At 35.5% G+C, this 19,470-nt stretch overlaps 2 protein-coding genes across 5 annotated transcripts; one reads left to right on the top strand and one right to left on the bottom strand.

The window, feature by feature from the left end:
• Window positions 1–3,511: 3,511 nt before the first annotated feature.
• Window positions 3,512–12,823, bottom strand: si:dkey-245n4.2 (uncharacterized). 4 transcript variants are annotated; one of them, XM_067438314.1, is made up of 6 exons: window positions 7,983–8,217; window positions 7,816–7,884; window positions 6,904–7,407; window positions 4,937–5,065; window positions 4,546–4,636; window positions 3,512–4,304 (listed from the first exon to the last, which is right to left on the bottom strand). In XM_067438314.1, exons 1-6 carry the CDS (start codon window positions 8,101–8,103, stop codon window positions 4,097–4,099), a joined length of 1,122 nt encoding a protein of 373 aa, XP_067294415.1. In that variant the 5' UTR covers window positions 8,104–8,217; the 3' UTR covers window positions 3,512–4,096. The 4 variants fall into 4 exon arrangements, with proteins under 4 accessions (XP_067294415.1, XP_067294417.1, XP_067294416.1 ...); XM_067438318.1 differs by having other exon boundaries at window positions 4,241–4,348; XM_067438316.1 differs by lacking the exons at window positions 7,816–7,884; window positions 7,983–8,217 and adding an exon at window positions 12,696–12,823.
• On the top strand, window positions 12,033–19,205 carry wdr54 (WD repeat domain 54). The gene is made up of 10 exons (XM_067438319.1): window positions 12,033–12,073; window positions 12,557–12,825; window positions 12,929–12,991; window positions 13,060–13,126; window positions 13,265–13,321; window positions 13,671–13,798; window positions 13,948–14,048; window positions 14,967–15,129; window positions 15,337–15,411; window positions 18,379–19,205. Exons 2-10 carry the CDS (start codon window positions 12,592–12,594, stop codon window positions 18,508–18,510), a joined length of 1,020 nt encoding a protein of 339 aa, XP_067294420.1. The 5' UTR covers window positions 12,033–12,073; window positions 12,557–12,591; the 3' UTR covers window positions 18,511–19,205.
• The last annotated feature ends 265 nt before the right edge of the window (window positions 19,206–19,470 follow it).

Below are 19,470 nucleotides of genomic sequence, written 5' to 3'. Positions count from 1 at the left end.
CAATCGCTGGTGGATGAGAAATAAATCATTGTGTTTATTTGATAAAGACGTTTATGAGTCCTGTGGTCAAGAGAATCATTCCGGTTGCTGCTTTCAAAACAATCCCTCCCTCACTGAAAACCCTAATAAGTTGATTCAACTCAATTGATTTGAGTAAACTCGTTCCCTCAATTCAATTGAGTAATGGAGTCTCCCAAAACTTGTATATTTAAGTTCACTTAACTTGGTGCTCACGTTCACTGTACTTAAATTGTTAAGTTCACCAAACTGGATACAAAGTTCAGTACACCATGCTGGGTACAACCAATCAAAACTTCCCCATGGGTCCCAACATGCATTGCGGCATGAATAAATTATGAATCGAAATTGTGACTCATTTTCTTTGATTCTTACTATTTTCTTTTACTTTTGCTGTTTTCTTCTGATGTTTTTGTAGCTTGTTTTATGTTCAGAGTCAATCTGTTAATTGGAATTGGAATAAATATCTTTTTTTTTTTTTATTTATTGTCACCATTGTAGAGATTTATACGTGGATTCTTGATGTCTGTGTGTGTCTAACTAATGCCATAGATTATAAATTTGTTTTTTAAAAAAAGTTCAATTACCATAACAGTGAAAGATCTCATGGCTATTGTTATTAATTCTTCAAAACTATTATTAACCGCTTCAACAACGAGAGCATTAGACTCTGTATTCGATCATGGATTCTGCCATTACATGATGATGTTATTATCATCAATGAATAAACAGCATCACATGATGATATTTTCTCTTGACTTTGTGTTCCACAACAAATGTGTCTCACAAACACAAAGCAGCCAGAGAAACACTTATATTACATAAACAAGAGTCAAGAGCCCAACTAAAGCAAACACTTATCTCCATCATGATGACTTCCAATGAAACTATTATTTTAATTAAAACAGAAATAAAGGCAATCTGCTTAGTTATACGTTAGTTCACATATTATTTTTAGGTTTAGTAACTTACGAATTTTAAGAATTTAAGATTGCACACAAAGAAAAAGTCTCCATTTTAATTTGAATCAGCAACAGACGAGGTGAAAAGGACCGCCTTTTGTAAATGTCCTCCAATCAGTGAATTAGTTCTCGTTGCCAGACAGAATTAGCTATTTTAATTACTTATGATTTTGAGTTCATACAACTTGAAATCTTAAGTTTATGTATTTTGTAGGTTAATAAGTTATACTAACTTATATTTGTAAGTTCCTGGACTAAACTAGTAATATCAAGTCAAGATTACTTGATTTGTTTAAGTAAAGACAACATTAGGGTTTACAGTGCTCATGTGAACTAACAGGGGAGCTTGAAGCTCATAAATATGCAAATCTTTGAAATCCCCACCTGCTTCTTCAAGTTCACACCACCAGGTTTCGCAACATGGGAGATCAAACTATTTGCTCGGCTGCACCGCATTTTGTAGCCGCATTCCATTTTGTAGACAACCTATATGAACCACTGCCCCACCTTCCCAGTGAGCTGAGAGCAGTACAGAGCCTGGACCAGTTCAAAGCTGAACTAAAGGCTTTTATGTGTTGATTGTTGATTGTATTCTTCTATAATTTTACTTTTTTGTTATTTTTCCCTTTTTCCATTGTTGCTGGAATAAAAAGTATATTATTATTTTTATTTAATCTTATTCAATCCTAGCCGTGACCATTAACTTCCAAGTCTCCAGTGCGGCACACCCATCAAAACCCAGCATTCAGGAGAGAGCCTCAAAACCAGTGCAGAAAATAGCCTATATTACTTATTAGTTACGTTGTTTTTTAATGTAAAAACCACACAAACGTCATTAGTTGACCTCAGACATTTTTTTATTTAAAAAGTCAGTTCATGACACTTTTAAGGATTATAGGAAAGAAGTAAAGCCCGGCACATGCGCAAAGTTTAGTGAGTCCATGCCCAGGAGAATGGAAGCTGTAATCAAAAACCAGGGAGAACCAACAAACTATTAATTACTGTAGTTTGTTACGGGCTGTGCTCGTAGATAAGCTCACGGAGACGACGGAGAACGATAAACATGGATTTATTTAACAAACTCAGGGAAACATATAACACAGCTAGACATGAATGAGTACCGACAAACACTGAGGGCAAACTGAGGGATTAAATACACAGGAATCAATGAGCAGGTGAATGACAAGGCACAGGTGATTGACATGACTAATTAACTAAACAGGGGAGAAACACAGGCTAAACTAACAGAGACAAGACATGCATACATGTAACAGTTATTGTATGCTTTATTTCCTGTGATTTTTTGCATAATATAATAAAACTGTAAAATGTGTCAAACAAATAGTTTAGTTTGTCGTTTTCAAATTAACATTGATTTATATATACATGTATAAGTACATGTAGGCCTATATGCGAGATGCACAGTATATGACCATTATTTAGTCTAAAAGCGTGAAAAAAAATAACACTTTTAAAAGAAGAAGTGAGAATGTGCAATAAGAAGTGAGAATGTTTCTGGCTTTGATATTCATGCTTGCATGACAACCTCCCATTTACTTCTCTCCTCAAAATATGTCTTCTTTACACCCTAACAACAAACTTGCACAGACATGTTTTTTCATTTCTTAGCTGTTGTCCTCGGCAGACGAGCTGTACAAAACAGTGTGTCAAAAGAAACAGGTAAAGTTAGTCTGATGATAATAAATCTGGAAATACAGTTAAGGTGGTGCCCCTCCACCTCTTCAGTACAAGTTCCAACAAAGTGTACGTGTAAGCCAGCAGTATACTTTATAATGGAAATCTTAAATGTAACTACATGTGATTAACATGTGATTTTTGATCATATTATTTTAATACAAATATATTTTTCATATATTTTATATTAATTTCTAATCACACTAATAACAACTGTCTTTCATGGATTAAAAACTATTTCAGTTAAGCTTATGCAATTAAAATATAATCAGCATTACTGCTAAGCACAACACTATAAAAACTATAAAAACTTCCATATCAGTGTTCTAGAGGCATGTTTTAAATGTTATTATTGTTTTCTAAGAAAGAACATTCCTATTTTACACACACATACCTTGAATAGTAGATTATTTGATAAGCATTCAATGTTAATTGCACAGTATATCTTTTAAGTTTGATTTGTATTTGACCTGAAGTTACCTTGTATCTTTTTGGCAAGGTACTGAATATTGTCTTTGATCAGAACCCAACCTCAGTTCTTCAAAATTGAACAGAAGGATGGCATTCTTGCACTGCTTGCAAGAGCACAGTAAACCCAACAGATGTCTGTGATATATATATATATATATATATATATATATATATATATATATATATATATATATATATATATATATATATATATATATATATATATATATATATATATATATATATATATATATATATATATGTTTGATATGAAAGGGATAACGTACAGTCGGACATTATAGCATTATATATATATATATATATATATATATATATTTGTTTTTTTTTTTTTTTTTTTTTTTTTTTAAAAGGCACATGAAGTATTGATTTGATTTAAATTATTATACGTGAGAAGACATCCAAGGAACACTTTGCGTTGGAGTCCGGTTGCATAAACGGCTAAGACTAGTTTATCAAGTTAGTCATCAATTTATTTTTCTTTATGACTGTTTATAACTTTTTTGAGTCCATTACATAAAAATGTAGATTGGTCTAACTGGATACCGAAAAGTAAGACCATTGACTAACTGCTTTACTAGATCTTAAGACAATGTCTTAGCATAAAGTGTTCATGCAACTAGCCCCTGATCAATCCAGTTAATGTTGTGATAATTTCTTGCAATAACTTTATCCCATTTATTCCACGGCTACACAATAAAAAAATAAATACACAGAAACTGGCCATGCATATTGGCTATGGCTAGAAACTGGCTATGACCATGCAATTGGCAGTGATTCCCTGGACAACAGTCATTATGAAGAAATATGTGCAAAATCAGAATCAAGCATTCCATGTAATAAGTTAATTAATAAAGCCGCCAATTCAGTTCTGTCAGTTTTCTTAGGATTGATACACGAGTCACTCACTCATTTCTTTTATATAATGCCGTTTAGTCGGTTAGATATGTTTCAAACAGTGGAGTGACTGTGCCATCTTTCCATTCAACCAGGATCTCGCCTCTCTGGATGGAGGGGGACTGAGCAGGTTTCATTAGGTGTCGGGTAAGAGGGGCTCTCTCACTAGGCACCGGCGACCCCGGCTGACTGGCCTCCCCTGTCGGAGTGTAAGATTTCAGCACCACCACAGTCTTCTTCCTCCTGTGTGTGATCAGGTTGGAATCCGAAGACAAGATATAAATCAGCTAATCATGAAGGAGGAAAACTTGTTACTGAGCCTTTCCTTGTTATGAAACTGATTTCAATCAGCATGTTCACACAGATCAGTTTCATAACAAGAAAAAAACACATCAATGCCCTCTCTACTTACATATGTCAAATTAAATGCTGGCATTCAGAGTAACAAGACCTTGTTATTTACCAAAAATAAGAAGAATCTTACCTGTTCTGGTAAATGTTAAGAGTGAGGATCACAAGGCCAAGTAACAGGGCCAAACTGCTTAGAAGCAACATTGTCATTTTCCAGCCCGTTCCTGTTATTAAAAATGTTATAGAACATCACCAACTAATAATCACTTCTTTTTTTACCCATTACCAGTTAGCTATTTTCTGTATTTGCACTCATTTTCTGGCAGTAATTTTTCGCTAGCCCATGACCAAAGACATGGCACTGTGTTTGGGTTTCCTCTCCTCTGCCGCCCTCATGTGGACATAAAACAAAATAGGCCTAACTGTTCCTGGAAATGTAATGTTTTGAATATTTGATTGTTTATATCCTATTTCGTGACCGAAGCTAAAACAAATCAAACTTTCTGAAACAGATGAGAACTTACCATAATCTGTTGTAAACACATTAACAGAAGGGTCCCTAGGCTCTACACTTCTTTGAGGTCCAGTCGATGCCTCTGAAGTCTGTGTTGCTTCAGTGGACTTTGCTTGAAAGGTCTGGCCATTATTCCCAGCTTAAGTGAAAAAAGAAAAAGATTACACACTTACGCAACATAGCATAGTCATTATTAGAAGCAAACCAGACAATGTACACACAGAGATCCCGTGCTTTTTTACCAATCAATTTCACTCGTTCATGGCTGCTGCATAAGCATATTGTTTTATTGTTTTACAGAGATTTTTGGAAAGGAATTCTATTTTGCATGTCAGATGATAATAATAAATAATAATTTGTTACAATTATATAGCGCTTAAAGGGGGGAATGTCCTCAATGCCACTATTGTGCAGAATCCACCTGGATGATGCGACGGCAGCCATATTGCGCCAGAATGTCCATCAGACAGAGGAGACCAAGTGACGAAGCCAATCAGTATATGGGGATGATTAGGAGACCATGATGGACTGGGGACTATAGGGAAATGTGGCCATGATGCCTGGTTTACACCCCTACTCTGTTTCCGAAGGACATTTGGGGATTTTTAATGACCAGAGAGCCAGGACCTGGGTTTAATGGCTAATCCGACGGTGCTTGTTACACTATAGTGTTCCCATCACTATACTGGGGTGTTAGGACCCACACAGACCACAGGGTGAGCTCACTAAAACCAGTAGCTCCTAGTTTCCCCAGTTGGTCTCCCATCCAGGTACTGACCAGGCTCAGCCCTGCTTAGCTTCAGTGGGAAACCAGTCTTGGGCTACAGGGTGATATGGCTAATGGCTAGCAAGGTATCAATCCTTTTTAAGATATGTAAATTAGTCATTCTAATGAATACAATAATAATTCATAATAATATAATGGTAACACTTTACAGTACGGTTTCATTAGTTAACTATACATTAGTTAACATTAACTAATAATGAACTGCACTTCTGCAGCATTGATTAATCTTTATTAATGTTAATTTCATTTACTAACACATTATTAACGTCCAAAGTTGCATTTGTTAAAGTGAATTAATGCACTGTGAACTAAAAATAACAAACAATGGATGACTGTTTCTTGTTAACGAATTACAAATTAACAAAAGCTCATGGTTATTTCCTACACTGTAAAAAATTATTTAGAAAAAAAGTTACCTGGTTGCCTTAAAATTTTGAGTTCATTGAAATTAAAAATTTAAGGTAATACAATGAAATTTTTTTGAGATTCGACAACCTTTATTAAAAGATTATTAAAATATTTTGTAAGCATATTGGGTAATTGTGTGTTTTATTTCTGATGACGCAGTGAAACATGCCAAATAGTGCTATTTTCATGATTTATCAAAATTTTTATGTGGTTTAGATACAATAATATTTTGAGTTTCTATTTATTAAACAAATTTCCTTCATTGTATCAACTCAAATTTTTTATTTCAATAAACTCAAAATTTCAAGGCAACCAAGGTTACTTACGTTTTTAAGTTAAACCAACAAAAAACAACAATATTTTTTTTACAGTGTATTAGTTAATAAATTAACTAATGTTAACAAGTGAAACCTTATTGTAAAGTGTTGCCAAAATAACTTATCTGTGTCAACCTGAGATTTGAGTTTGGCTGAACTGAGCTAAAAAAAAAAAAAAACATCAATGAACATATTACACTTCCTTGCCTGGAATTCACCATTTCAATATTCTGATATTTCCAGATTCTCCAATACTGTGAGGACTCTGGTATTGGACAAGATGGAGAAAAAAAAGAAAAAGAAAAACACACACAGAAGATGATATGGTCTGGTATGACAGGAGTGTCCCTCAAGATACATTCAGCAGAATTCTGTGGAGTAAAACTGAAGAGGTGGATGAGATGTCATTAATCAAAATGATGGGATGATGGAATGCAACACAAACGCCAAATCTTACTCTCTTACAATGCCAATAGCGAATCTGAGTGAGGATTCGGGGTCCAGTTGAAAGTGTCTGCTGAGACTCTGTCAGCACACTCTGGCCGTGATGGGTGCTGTCTGTATCCTCGCATACCGTTTGATTAGCCATTGTCCTCCACTTGCTGCCTTTCCCGCGATCTTTGGAAAGGAAGACCTTTGAGGAATCGTGACGTACGCACAGGTGCAGACCCTTGCCGTGTAATGTCAGGAGACCCTTTTTAGAGCAGCTCCAGGTCTGGCCTTCACGATCTTCCTCCTCAGAGCTGCAAGCTTGCAGCCAAACACTCTCATGCTCCTGGATCCTGGGTGCAGTTAGGCACCCGCCAGTCTGCGGGTTGCTGAGAGAGCGTGTCTCTGGGTTCCAGTGCCACTCTTGTTGAGCTGAATCTGCCCTGCACTCTTCTAGGGTTAACCTACTGTTGCCTTGATCTTCATTTACCTGTACACACTTTCTCAGCTCTTCATTTCTGATCATGAGTCCAGCAACTTCTACAAGAGAAAATAGATATTATTGTAGCTTATAATACTTAAGTGCACATTCATATTGCAAATATGGACAGTATGTGCTAAAATACATGTTTAAATAATGCATCAAAACCTCACATACATCTGTTGCTAACAGCATTACAAAAAACTTAGATGCACAATACTTGAAGTTAGAAGACCATCCTTATAATAACATATTTACCAATTAGTATACACAAAAAGTTATTTCTTAAGTCAAGCCTTTTAAGACGGGAAGTTTCTGAAATACATGAAATTTGGCGATACTGATAAATAGCCTATTGTTTGTCAACAAATGCGATTTGTTCTTTGTTACCAGTAATATACAATTATTTTTAAACCACTGAAATAAAGATATCTTGTTGATATTTCGTATATTTTACAGTTCTTTACCTTCAAAAGACAGTGTTGTGAGAAGAACAAAAGAGCAGAATCCTCTCCAAACTATTTCCATCACCGCGGCTATATGGCGCAACAATAATACCAATTATAAAATATTAGACTTTCAGGTTACAGTTATGAGCTCTTCTGATGCAAATAGAGAAAAAAAAAATTCTCACCGCGACTGATATCCCCATAAACAGAAAGTGAAGAGCGACAGTGTTGATCCACCCATAAGCAAGTTGAAAATGTAGCGCCACAGATTTTCACTTGAAAGAAGTCTGAAAATTTATGGTGCATGAAGCGCAAAGTGTTCAAAGAGTGAGTGCAGAATACTAATTCACGAGATACGATGAAAGGCAATTAAGTAGGCAACTATGTTGGGGGAAAGACAGTAAACCTAAGGACATCACGATGACAACAACAATCAGCTATTGTGCACATTAGCTATGATTGCATATTAATGTAAAAGGTTGGTATTTTCAACATCATCAAACAATAACAGTGAGGGAAAAGTTAACTGTAATCTATAGAAGATGTAAAGAGAGTGATCATTTTATGAGACTCAACAATCTGAATGGCATTCCATTCAAGCTGAGATGACAGAGCTTCTGTTCCCGTTGCTGTGTTGTTGCTAAGTTGGCGTCGACAGAGTCAGGCGGTATTTAAAAAGAATGAGAGTGTGAGCACTTTTACAGAATTTTCCCACCTATTTGTGTTTGGTGCTGACAGAGTAAAATAATGCTACAAAATCGCTTTTGAAAAAGAATTAAACACCTTTACTATAAAAGCATATGCTCTATACTTTGAGGTGATTTACTGTATATTTGTACAACTCCTATTATTTTGCTAACAGAATAGTATGGTTGACAGTGAGAAGAGCATGTCTGGGGTCATCATCACAGGTCTCAGTATAAGTCCAAGACAATTGTCATCATACCAGACAAAATTCAGACGCAGGTATGATCCATAAAAACATAACAACAAAGTGAGGATATTTGTCTATTTTGACTGAGAGTGGAACACAACTTTATGCTGTATAGCCTACAACATCCTGCAGATGATGAGTTTTCTCAATTAATGTTATTATATAATCTGAATTACTGTAAATGCCCTTTCAGATTGGGGTCAGTAACTAATTTGGCAGTCTTCTTCACATGTTCAAAAGATGGCCCTTAGCCTCCTCTCTCTCTGATGGCCATCTTTTTACATAATGGGGCCCATGCTCTCTACTTTCACAAGCTCCATACCCACAACCTCTCTGACAGGCCTCTTGTAGGCCTACACAAAGTCATTCATTTGTTCCTCTCCCTATAACTGTCTGCAAAAGCACACAAATGGCTACTTTGTGGTAAGCAATGAGGTTATTGTGTTTTGTTACATACTGCACCTTTTTATCATATTTTTATTCATTGCAATTTCAGATTTTGCATTTTGTATTTTGGTTTTATAAAAATGCTGTGCTTAAGAAACACATTCTGCTCAGGTCTTTCAGAAGGAGGAACCTTTGTACCTCCCACAGAGTGATAACAATTAGATCTTTCACAACTGAATATCACAAGAGATTTTGATATCTGTATGTAGGAGGGTTACAGGCCTCTTGTTTGTCAATGTTCAGAAAAAAGTGAAATGGAGATGAGCTAATCTTAATTTTTTTATTGGCAAAAAACATAATATGAGGTTTTGTTTATTTGAAAAAAATTAAATCTGTATATTAACCCTTTCACGCATATAGGTCAGTGGAAAGCTATTAAAAGCCATGGTTGCACATAAACCGCTACAGTGGACTCTGGTGTATGACACTGCCACCAAGTGGCAAGCCTTTGTGTGTGGAATTTTGTTCTCCAAACCAATCAGGCCAGGGCCCAAAATAAAGGCTGTATATTTTTGCAAGTAGTTTAGAAGGTGATGATCTGCTTCCTCTTCATCAGAAGGCTGTGCTTCCCTCATCCGACTCAGAGAGGATGGTGTCAATTAATGTGCCATCTTCTTATGCGGTTCACATCTGTCAACCAGTGTTCTCTTACTCCTCCAGACATTTTTATATAGTACCCTCAGTTCTCTCAAAATACCTCCCTCAGTATCAGGAATGATTTATTGTGGGATCTCTGGCTTGTTCTTGCACACAGTTCCAACCATGGTCAATTTTCTCTGAAGAAGCTCTATGCCAAATGCATACGATGTGAAGAAATAATAGTGTTCCCTGCTCTCTGGAGAGCAGCTGTCACTTGGAGTACAATGTGTCTGCCCTGATTTCTTGCAGGCTGCGCCCCAGTTTGCTGTGTAGACTTGCATATTTCAGTTATAGTTTGTACTAACATTGCAGGCAGACAGATTATGCAATATTTTACAGGTTTATTTGTATTAACTTTTCACCCATTTCCTCCATCTGTTACTAACAGCTTGTTGTGTTCTCTCCTGTCAGATCTTGTTTCTTTGACATCAAATTGGATGACCCTTGAGCATTTTTGACAATTGTACAATGGCAGGGTACATCAAAATATTACCCTCCCTGATTCTGCATGCCATAGACTACTTGTGGATTTATTGTGAGATTTGTAAACACCAGCAAACTTGAGCAAACCAATGCTTTTATATTAGTCAATATCAATCCATCCTTCAGCAAATAGCCTACAGCAAACACAAATATGTCATGTCAAACATATTTAAATCTTTAATTTAATCTAAAAATAACTTGATGACTTAAATGGTTATGAACAACCCCCACTGTTACATCTTGGTACAGAAAGGTACAATGGGGGAACAGAAAGGTACAAAAATTACAGACTGCATATTATCATTAGGCCTATTTACAGTTTTTCTCAGTCACTTTGGTACATTTCTCACATCACTATTTACATTTGCACAACAGTTAGCTCAACCTCCGTAACATTAAGTAATTTGTGCACATCATAGCAGTTTCTCATTCCTTCCAATAAATTGCAAATGCTTTTGGACATGCATCATTGCTTTCATACAACTCTCATGTCAGTCAAAATTAACTGTATTTGTGAATGCTGAAGAGTCATTCCACATAAAACGAATAGTCCTCATTTAATTGCTTGAGTCATTACATACAAAATGTTTGAACTAGTTGTCAAATCTGTAAAGCTATAGTTTTCCACAAAAAAAAAAAAAAAAAAAAAATATATATATATATATATATATATATATTTTTTTTTTTCTTCTTTCTTTTTTTCTTCTTTCCTGAATATGTCTCATAAATTGAAAAAAAAAATATCTCAGGTGAATCTCAACTTTCACTGAAGAGAAGGGGTGTGTGAAGCATTAGTTCTATTTGTATGTTCAGTTCCATGTACTGCAGTATTTTTTACAGCTGTTGCACAGCAAAGTTTATGTTTGTTGTAAATAATTGCAAAATGCTGTGAACAATTTAGAATTGAAAAGAACATATTCAGTAAAAATGTGAAATATATATTCAGTGCATTGCTCAGTTACCTCACTAAATACAGTAAAATGTAACTGCTGTATTTTTCAAATGGTTTTGCAAATAGCTGTCTTGAGCATTTCAGATAGTGTCACCAATATCTGCCTTTTTATCTGCATTGGACAACATTTACAGTCATAATGAAAACATGACAAAGCCATTTGACATCTTGTTCATAAAAAATAGTGTCAGGACTTTTCATCTTGATGACACTGACACTTTCATTGACGCCTATAGGCTACTTGCTTTTGAGGAATGAGCTATCCATTTAAAGCAAGTGACATGCTTTTGCAAGTTATAGGTTTTGCAGTTTGTACTAAATTGTTTTGAGAACTGCATTAACTGGAGTGCAAATATAAATAGCGATGTGAGAAATACACCAAAGTGACTGAAAAAAACTGTAAAAAAAAAATAAAAAATAAAAAAAAAATAAACTCAAAACTTTAGCAGGGTAAGTAGATAATGATTATAAATCCAATATTTTTTCCCAAACAATAAAATAATAATAATAATTATATATATATATATATATATATATATATATATATATATATATATATATATATATATATATATATATATATATATATATATATATATATACATATATATATATATATATATATATATATATATATATATATATATATATATATATATATATATATATATATATATATATATATATATATATATATATATATATCTCGTAGATAGATCTGTGCGCTGTGCGTCACTCCGTGTACCGCAGATAATTGTGACGTTCTACACACGTACACATGTCTGCTCCGTCACTATGGCTGCAAGAGACGCGAGATGGTGGTGAGACCTTGCTTAAGTACAAATAGAAAAAAATATCCAGTATACCTGTATCCGACGTTCAATGGTCTAATAACAGGCGAAACTGAGTATATTTATTTCCATATTAGGAGTCATTTTATTCAGTATTTGCACTGAAACGGAGAGGATTGACAGGAGAACCCATCAGTAGCCTTCATTCAGGTCGAATTCTGCTAGAATTATCTGTTAAACGGGCGATTAACGTTACATGGTAAATAATAATGTCCGCGTTAATTAAATTTCAGTGTGTTGTTAATAAAAAATAAGCTGTATTTTAAATTTCACATCTTGCCGCGTTGAACCAGTCTGGACATAGGCTAACGTTACCTAACTTAACGTTACAGCTAAAATCCGATTTAGTGTTGGTTTGAACAGCACTGCTAATTCTCAAGAAACTCGCAGGATTCACAATTGTCCAAATGTGTTTGAACTGATTTTAAAGCCCTAAGTTACTTCGTATTTCAGAAATTTAACACACCAAAAAAATCATACTCCAAAAAATGGCGAAAATGTACCACAAAGAGAAAAGCATTCCGATAAAGAGCAGCGCGTCCGCGCTCTACAACAACTTGAGCGTCCTGCGCATCGCGCCGCGCTGCCTCACCTATTTCACGGTGGTCCACGCCAACGTGGTAAACATGGTCAGCGCCTCCTGGGACGGGCTGAACTATTCCCACCGACAGCTGCAATCTAAAGAGGGCAACGTGGCCACCAGCTCCTCACTCATCATGCAGGTAAGACTAAAGTACCATTTGAGTTCTAATAATCACTGTTGATTATCTTTGCTTGCTGACACTATTTCAACACTAGCTTTTTAAACTGATTTTTGTCTGACAGGCAGCCTGGTGTGTGCTGCCCTCAAGAGATCTCCTTGTGCTCACTTCTCAGAAAGGAATCCAGGTGGGTCAAATGTTATGCCGTGTTTTAAACGCATGGGAAACATGGCTTAAACTATGTTTATTCATCAGATGTATGAATCAGATGGATCGATTATGGTCTATTGGCATGCTCTGGACACACCGGAGACCCCCACAGGTCAGTGCACACATGTGTCTGTAAATAAATTAAATGTGTTTATTCTTTTTCAATCTTTCATTTGCACCTAATTTTAAAAAGAACTTGTGGGTAACTGCACACCATATAAAACTGACATTATCTATTGTAATTTACCAGCTAAGGCAGTGTTTGCCCGAGGGATTGCAGCAGTGCGGGAAAAATACATTTGTGTAGGTAAGTGGCTTCATCTTTGATACAGAGTAAATATCTGTCTCTTCTAAGCAAGCCGCTAATATACAGTGGGTACGGAAATTATTCAGACCCCCTTAAATTTTTCACTCTTTGTTATATTGCATTTAATTTTTTCTTTTTTAATAAATTTGCAAAAATGTCAACAATTCTGTGTTTTTCTGTCAATATGGGGTGCTGTGTGTGTACATTAATGATAAAAATAAAAAAGCAAATTACTGCAATATAACAAAGAGTGAAACATTTAAGGGGGTCTAAATACTTTCCGTACCCACTGTATTTCCTTAGTATGTATACTAAAGGTGTCCATTTCCATTCCTCTCACTTATTTCAGGGGTCTCGTCTGGCTCAGTGCTGGTGTTTGACGTTCCCAGTAAAGGCAGTAACATCACCCTGTCTGAAGTTTTGGAGGAACACAAGGAGGCCATTACAGACATGGCCTCTGAGTGCTCAGGCAATCTGGTATTAACTCATAGCAACTTTCATGTTACAGTATATTTGTAAACTATATGGCAAATGCTGTTTTTAGGGGTTTTATTTCTCATGTTTGGTTCAGTTGGTTTGGTTCAGTGGCTCAAATGTTTTTATATTTAATTGGCTCTTTTTTTCAGGAGTGCATTGCTGATTTAGTTAGTGCAGATGACTCTGGCCTCCTCTGTGTGTGGAAATCAGGAGACGATTTTCAACTGCTCAACAAGATCCCTGGTTTTGAGTATGTTAGGAAGTAACACTCACTATACAAGAGACAATATGTTTAAATCATGACAATGGGTTTCATTATTTAAAAGTATATTACCAAAATCCTCAAAGTTTCCTCTGGATTTGGAAAACATAGTTAAAGGGATAGGTCACCCAAAAATTTAAATTATCCTAAGATTTACTCAAGCCATCCTGGGTGAATATGACAATCTTCCTTCAGACGAATACAATAGTTATATTTAAAAATGTCCTGGCTCTTTCAAGCTATATAATGGCAGTGAATAGCAGCCCAAAATTTGAAGCCCAAAAAGTGCATCCTTCCATTATAAAAGTGATCCACACAGCTTCAGGGGGTTAATGAAGGACTTCTGAAGCAAAGCAGTGGGTTTTTGTAAGATAAATATCCATATTTAACATGTTATAAAGTAAAATATCTAGCTTTCTGCCTTCTGTATTCAACTTACGAAAAAAACATAACTTGTGCGACAATGACGTCAAAGGTAGCATGAGAATTTTGAACTGTGAGAGGCGTTACGCTTCTTCGTAAGTTGAATATTGAAAGCGGTTTTGCCGGAAGCTAGATATTTTACTTTATAACATGTTAAATATGGATATTTTTCTTACAAAAACACATTGACTCGCTTCAGAAGCCTTTATTATAGCCAGGTGGATTACTTTTGTTTATCAGTGAAATTTATATATAACTAATTAGATAATTAATTAATTCTGTGATATATATTATGGTAAGTGTATTTAAAATCCAGTGTTGGTTTGCCTAAAAGAAAAGAAAATGAACCATTTAATGAATACAAAAACTTAAATCAGAACAACTTTACAAACAATTTACTCAACTTATTCTGTCTGTGTTTCATGAATGATACCAATACATCATTATAGTACATATATTAATAAAATGTGTATCTTCTCTCAGCACGAGTTGTTCTTCAGTAAAACTATGGAAGGGCACAGTCATTGCCGGCTATGGGACGGGACAGATCCGTCTGTATGAGGCGGTGACAGGTATACTGCATGCAGAGGTCAATGCTCATGCACGCTGGATTTACTCATTGGACATTGCCCCATTCACTGGCCTGGTGAGAACAGATGTATACATTACAGTCTGTGCTGTATGTCTTACAATTAATGTATGGATCATTACATACTGTATATGCACTTTGAGTCTAGTAATCATATATGTTTTGAGCACAAAAAGGCTTAATTAAGAAGTTTTTGTATTAAGATGTATTTTTAAAACAATAAACTCATATACTGATATTGTTTCCCTTTGTTTAATGATAAAGCTACTCTCTGCAGCAGAAGACTCTTGGGTTAGAGTGTGGCATCTGAGCTTGACCCAAGAGACTAACAGTGTAGAGGTAAAACCCTTCATAGACACACACACACACACTGTCATTCAAAATCTGGGGTCTGTTTTTTTAAATATCTTTTTTATTCAGCAAGATGCATTACATTGATCAAAAGTTAAATTAAATACATTTACTATGTTATTTATATATCAAATAAATGCGGTTTTTGCCTGAACTTTCTGTTCTTCAAAGAATCCTGAAAAAAATTTATAACAGTATGCACAAAAAATATTAAGCAGCACAACCATTTTCAACATTGATGATGATAAGAAATGTTGCCTGAGCAGCAAATCAGATCATATTAGAATGATTGCTAAAGGATCATGTGACTGAAGACTGGAGTAATTGCTGTAAAGCTTTGCCATCAAAGGAATTAATTACATTGTAGTAAAATTTACTCAAATACACAATTATTTAGGGGCCAAGTACCGAAGGTGCGAAGGTACCTATTGAAACCGTTAGCGTTCTTCTTCTTCTTCTTCTTCTTCTTCTTCTTCTTCTTCTTCTTCTTCTTCTTCTTCTTCTTCTCCTTCTCCTTCTCCTTCTCCTTCTCCTTCTCCTTCTCCTTCTCCTTCTCCTTCTCCTTCTCCTTCTCCTCCTCCTCCTCCTCCTCCTCTTCTTCTTCTTCCTCCGCCGCTCTGGAAGTCTATGGCAGCCCAGAGGCCAGTCTGAGCTGTAAATATAGGAAATTTGAAGTCTCTAACTCAATCCCTCTAGCGCCACCACCTGTCCAAAGTTTCACTCATGTTTATGCTTATAACTTTTGACCCCTAAGGGATAGAAACAAAATTCTCCTCTGATTCCTTGGCTCAAGCCGATTCGATTGCACCCTATGATGTCTTTTTCCCGTATGCAAATTTTCCTGCCATTTTGAATTTTCTGAAAAACCTACTTTTTCGAACTCCTCCAAGGCCGTTGCTCCGATTTCCACGAAAATTGAAACAGATCATTTTCAGACCATGTTGACAAAAAGTTATGGAATTCAAGTTGATTCGTCAAATTGTTTTTAATAAACGTGCAAACAAATTTTATGTAGCGTGAAAAAACATGAAAAAACACACTTAAGGCTATATCTCCACAACGCTTTATCGTATTCAAACCAAACTTGGTACATGTCATCACAAGCAAGAATTGAAGCAACATGCAGCGTTTCGGCGCAGCGCCACCTACTGGTCCGGAGATACGAAAAATGCCTATTTTGGAATATAACTTCTGAACCGTTTATCCAAAAATCATAAAATTGGTATCATTACATTCAGGGTGTCATGCCGAGTCGACCGATATCCAATTTTACCATGTCGGCCATTTTGGATGTTGGCCATTTTGAATTATGTGCTAAAATGCTGTATTTTATGAACGCATGAACAGATTGTTACGAAACTTGGTATGGGTCACCACCACAATGCCCCGAAGTAGCCTGAGAAGTTTCGAAACAGAGCCACCTAGTGGATCATTTTTTTCTCCAAACGCTTATAACTTTGGGTGTGGTTCAAAATTTTGGATGGGAGTAACTTTTTTGGTCTCCTGAATCCTTGCCGAGTCCAACGATACAACACTTGCCAGGTTTCGGCATATGGTTTGCGCAGCGTTGTAATTTAGCGCTTAAAAAACATTTGCTGATATCTTCGAAACAGCTAGTCCGATCGAGACGAAACCAGCCACAGAAGTTCGAAAACATAGGTCGATAGCTATATGCTAATCCCCAAATCTCAAAATATTGATAGTAAGGGGTAGTAAAATCCAATCAAAGTCAGGTGTCAGTCATTTTTTTATGTGTTTTTTCATATAAATGTCTATAACTCCAAAACAAAATGAGATATTTTCACCAAACTCGACACACATATGTATGGGCTCACTATGAGGACACATAAAAAGATTGGTTTTGTGGGATTGTGCCTCTTGGTGGCGGTTTAATAAAACAAAACATGAAATTCCCATTGACTTCAATGCAGTATTATAGTTTAAAATGCTAATGCTATAATTTACGAATGCATTAGCCTATCAATACAAAACTCGGTATGTGTCTTCCGCTCTATGTTCCAAAGGTACTCAAAAAGTTTCGGCCACCTTGTGGTCAAAAGTTGTAATAAAATGTACAGAAATACGAATAACTTTTGATTAAATTAACCCATTGCAATGAAACTGGTCACAATACATTCAATGGCTCATGCCGAGAACATGGATACCAATTTTGCCATATTTTGCAAACCTATCTTTCCTCCATCTTGTTGTTTGTTAAAAACCTACTTTTTCAAACACATCCGAGAACGTTTGTCCGATTTTCACCCAAATTTAACTGTATCGTCTTCAGACCATGCCGACAAATTCTTATGGATTTCATGTTGATAGACAAAACTGTTTTCATATACCACTGCAACAGATTTGAGCCATGATGCAAAAATGACTCTTGAGGCTGTATCTCTGCAATGCTTTGACATATTGACACCAAACTTTGCATGTGTCATTGTCACCTCAATCTGACTACACCACATCAGTTTCGTAACAGTGCCACCTATTGGTCGAAAGTGATAAACCATTAAATCATTATTATTGACTGTATTTAAAATTGCACTGCTATTTTGCCTAAAATCAACTTAATAAGTCTTTAATGGCTCATTGTTGCAGTTGGTTTGACACTTCCAGCCATGCTGGCATGTCTTGTCTTCTTCTTTGCGCTTGGCCCCGATAATGGCTGCTTGCAGATATATTTTAAATTGTAATAGTATTTCACAATATTTCTGATTCACTGTATTTTTGATCAAATAAATACAGCCTTTCTGAGCATACAATACTTTCAAAGACATCAACCCCAAACTTTTGAACAGTGTTGTACATGCATTTTGCACAGTTTTGTTAAAGCTCTAGCAGTTAATGAAAACATTTGACTTGATATTTTTGTTCCGGAGTATTCAGCTTTGCAAAGTACTTTATGTGTGTTCATCTGATTTCAAATACACATTTCTCTGCCCTTTCTAGATTGAGCACATGTACAATGAGTGTGTGATTGACACACAGATCTGTGGAGCCAAGTTCTGTGATGGGGACGGCTACGCATTTGCAGTGACCGGCTATGACTTGAGTGAGATCATCCGCTACACGCAAGCCTAATCAGCATTACATCATGCACTGGTTATGTGAGGATCACCTGCAGCAGGAAGGTTATGTCTTGACAAAACATGGGTGAATAAATTGGTGTGCATGATAGGCAGGGTCAGGGTGGAGTGAATGTTTTCTTAAAACTGAAGCCACTGCCTGAGATTGCCTAAAAAGCCCCACTTAAACACTAGGATGCTGTGATTAGTATGTCTACATGACTGACAGTTGTACTGAAAACAAAAGTACACTTTTGTGCTCTGATATTGAAGTAAAATGCAAAACGAGAACATGTAGATCACCTTCTAATCAGGGCAAAGTTTCAATACAAGCAAATGAAAGAAGAGGTAGTTCTGTTGATGTTTTGCTCCTTACATCATTTGTTTAGTAAATGTATTTATAGGCAAGTCATCATATTTATGGTTCAGAACACAGAAATGATTAAAATAGTCTTTATTTAATATGTACTATTATAAATGATAAATACTGCAGAGGCTATTTTACCCCAAAGGGAATTATAATGTTCTTTATATTTTTCTTATAGCCATAGAAAAATCACATTGTATCTAGATAGTTATTTCTTATGATAGTTATTCTAAGTTATGTTAACTTATGTTAAAGCAAATATTTTATACTTAGTTTTTGTTATTTTCTGTTTCATTGTAAGCATTTGTCAGTGACAGTACAGCAGATTATTAAAAAAAGATTTTGCTCATTTACTGTGGTGTGGCTTATTTACTGTGGCAATTAGAGATGTGTACCAGTAGATGGCAATAGATCTTATATCTTTAATGTTTTTTTGAAACATTTTGAACATTTGAGATCAAAATGCAATGAATACTGAATGTACACACCCACTTACACACCCACACACAGGCTGCATTTATTTGATATAAAACAACAAGTAATATTGTGAAATATTGTTAAAATGTAAAATAACTTTTCTAGAATATATTTTTAAATGGAATTTATATT

Source organism: Pseudorasbora parva, chromosome 3 (genome assembly GCF_024679245.1).
Source record: "Pseudorasbora parva isolate DD20220531a chromosome 3, ASM2467924v1, whole genome shotgun sequence".
Classification (NCBI taxonomy): domain Eukaryota; kingdom Metazoa; phylum Chordata; class Actinopteri; order Cypriniformes; family Gobionidae; genus Pseudorasbora; species Pseudorasbora parva.
This window is presented reverse-complemented; position numbering and strand designations above follow the sequence as displayed.

Excerpts from the sequence above, each read along its gene's own strand:
- si:dkey-245n4.2 (XM_067438314.1), bottom strand. The coding sequence starts at position 8,103 with ATGCACCATAAATTTTCAGACTTCTTTCAAGTGAAAATCTGTGGCGCT. Across the intron at positions 7,885-7,982 it reads TTATGGGGATATCAGTCGCG|CCGCGGTGATGGAAATAGTT; the intron begins GTGAGAATTTTT and ends TGCGCCATATAG. Across the intron at positions 4,305-4,545 it reads CTTAACATTTACCAGAACAG|GAGGAAGAAGACTGTGGTGG; the intron begins GTAAGATTCTTC and ends GATCACACACAG.
- wdr54 (XM_067438319.1), top strand. The coding sequence starts at position 12,592 with ATGGCGAAAATGTACCACAAAGAGAAAAGCATTCCGATAAAGAGCAGC. Across the intron at positions 12,992-13,059 it reads CTTCTCAGAAAGGAATCCAG|ATGTATGAATCAGATGGATC; the intron begins GTGGGTCAAATG and ends TTTATTCATCAG. Across the intron at positions 13,322-13,670 it reads GGAAAAATACATTTGTGTAG|GGGTCTCGTCTGGCTCAGTG; the intron begins GTAAGTGGCTTC and ends CACTTATTTCAG.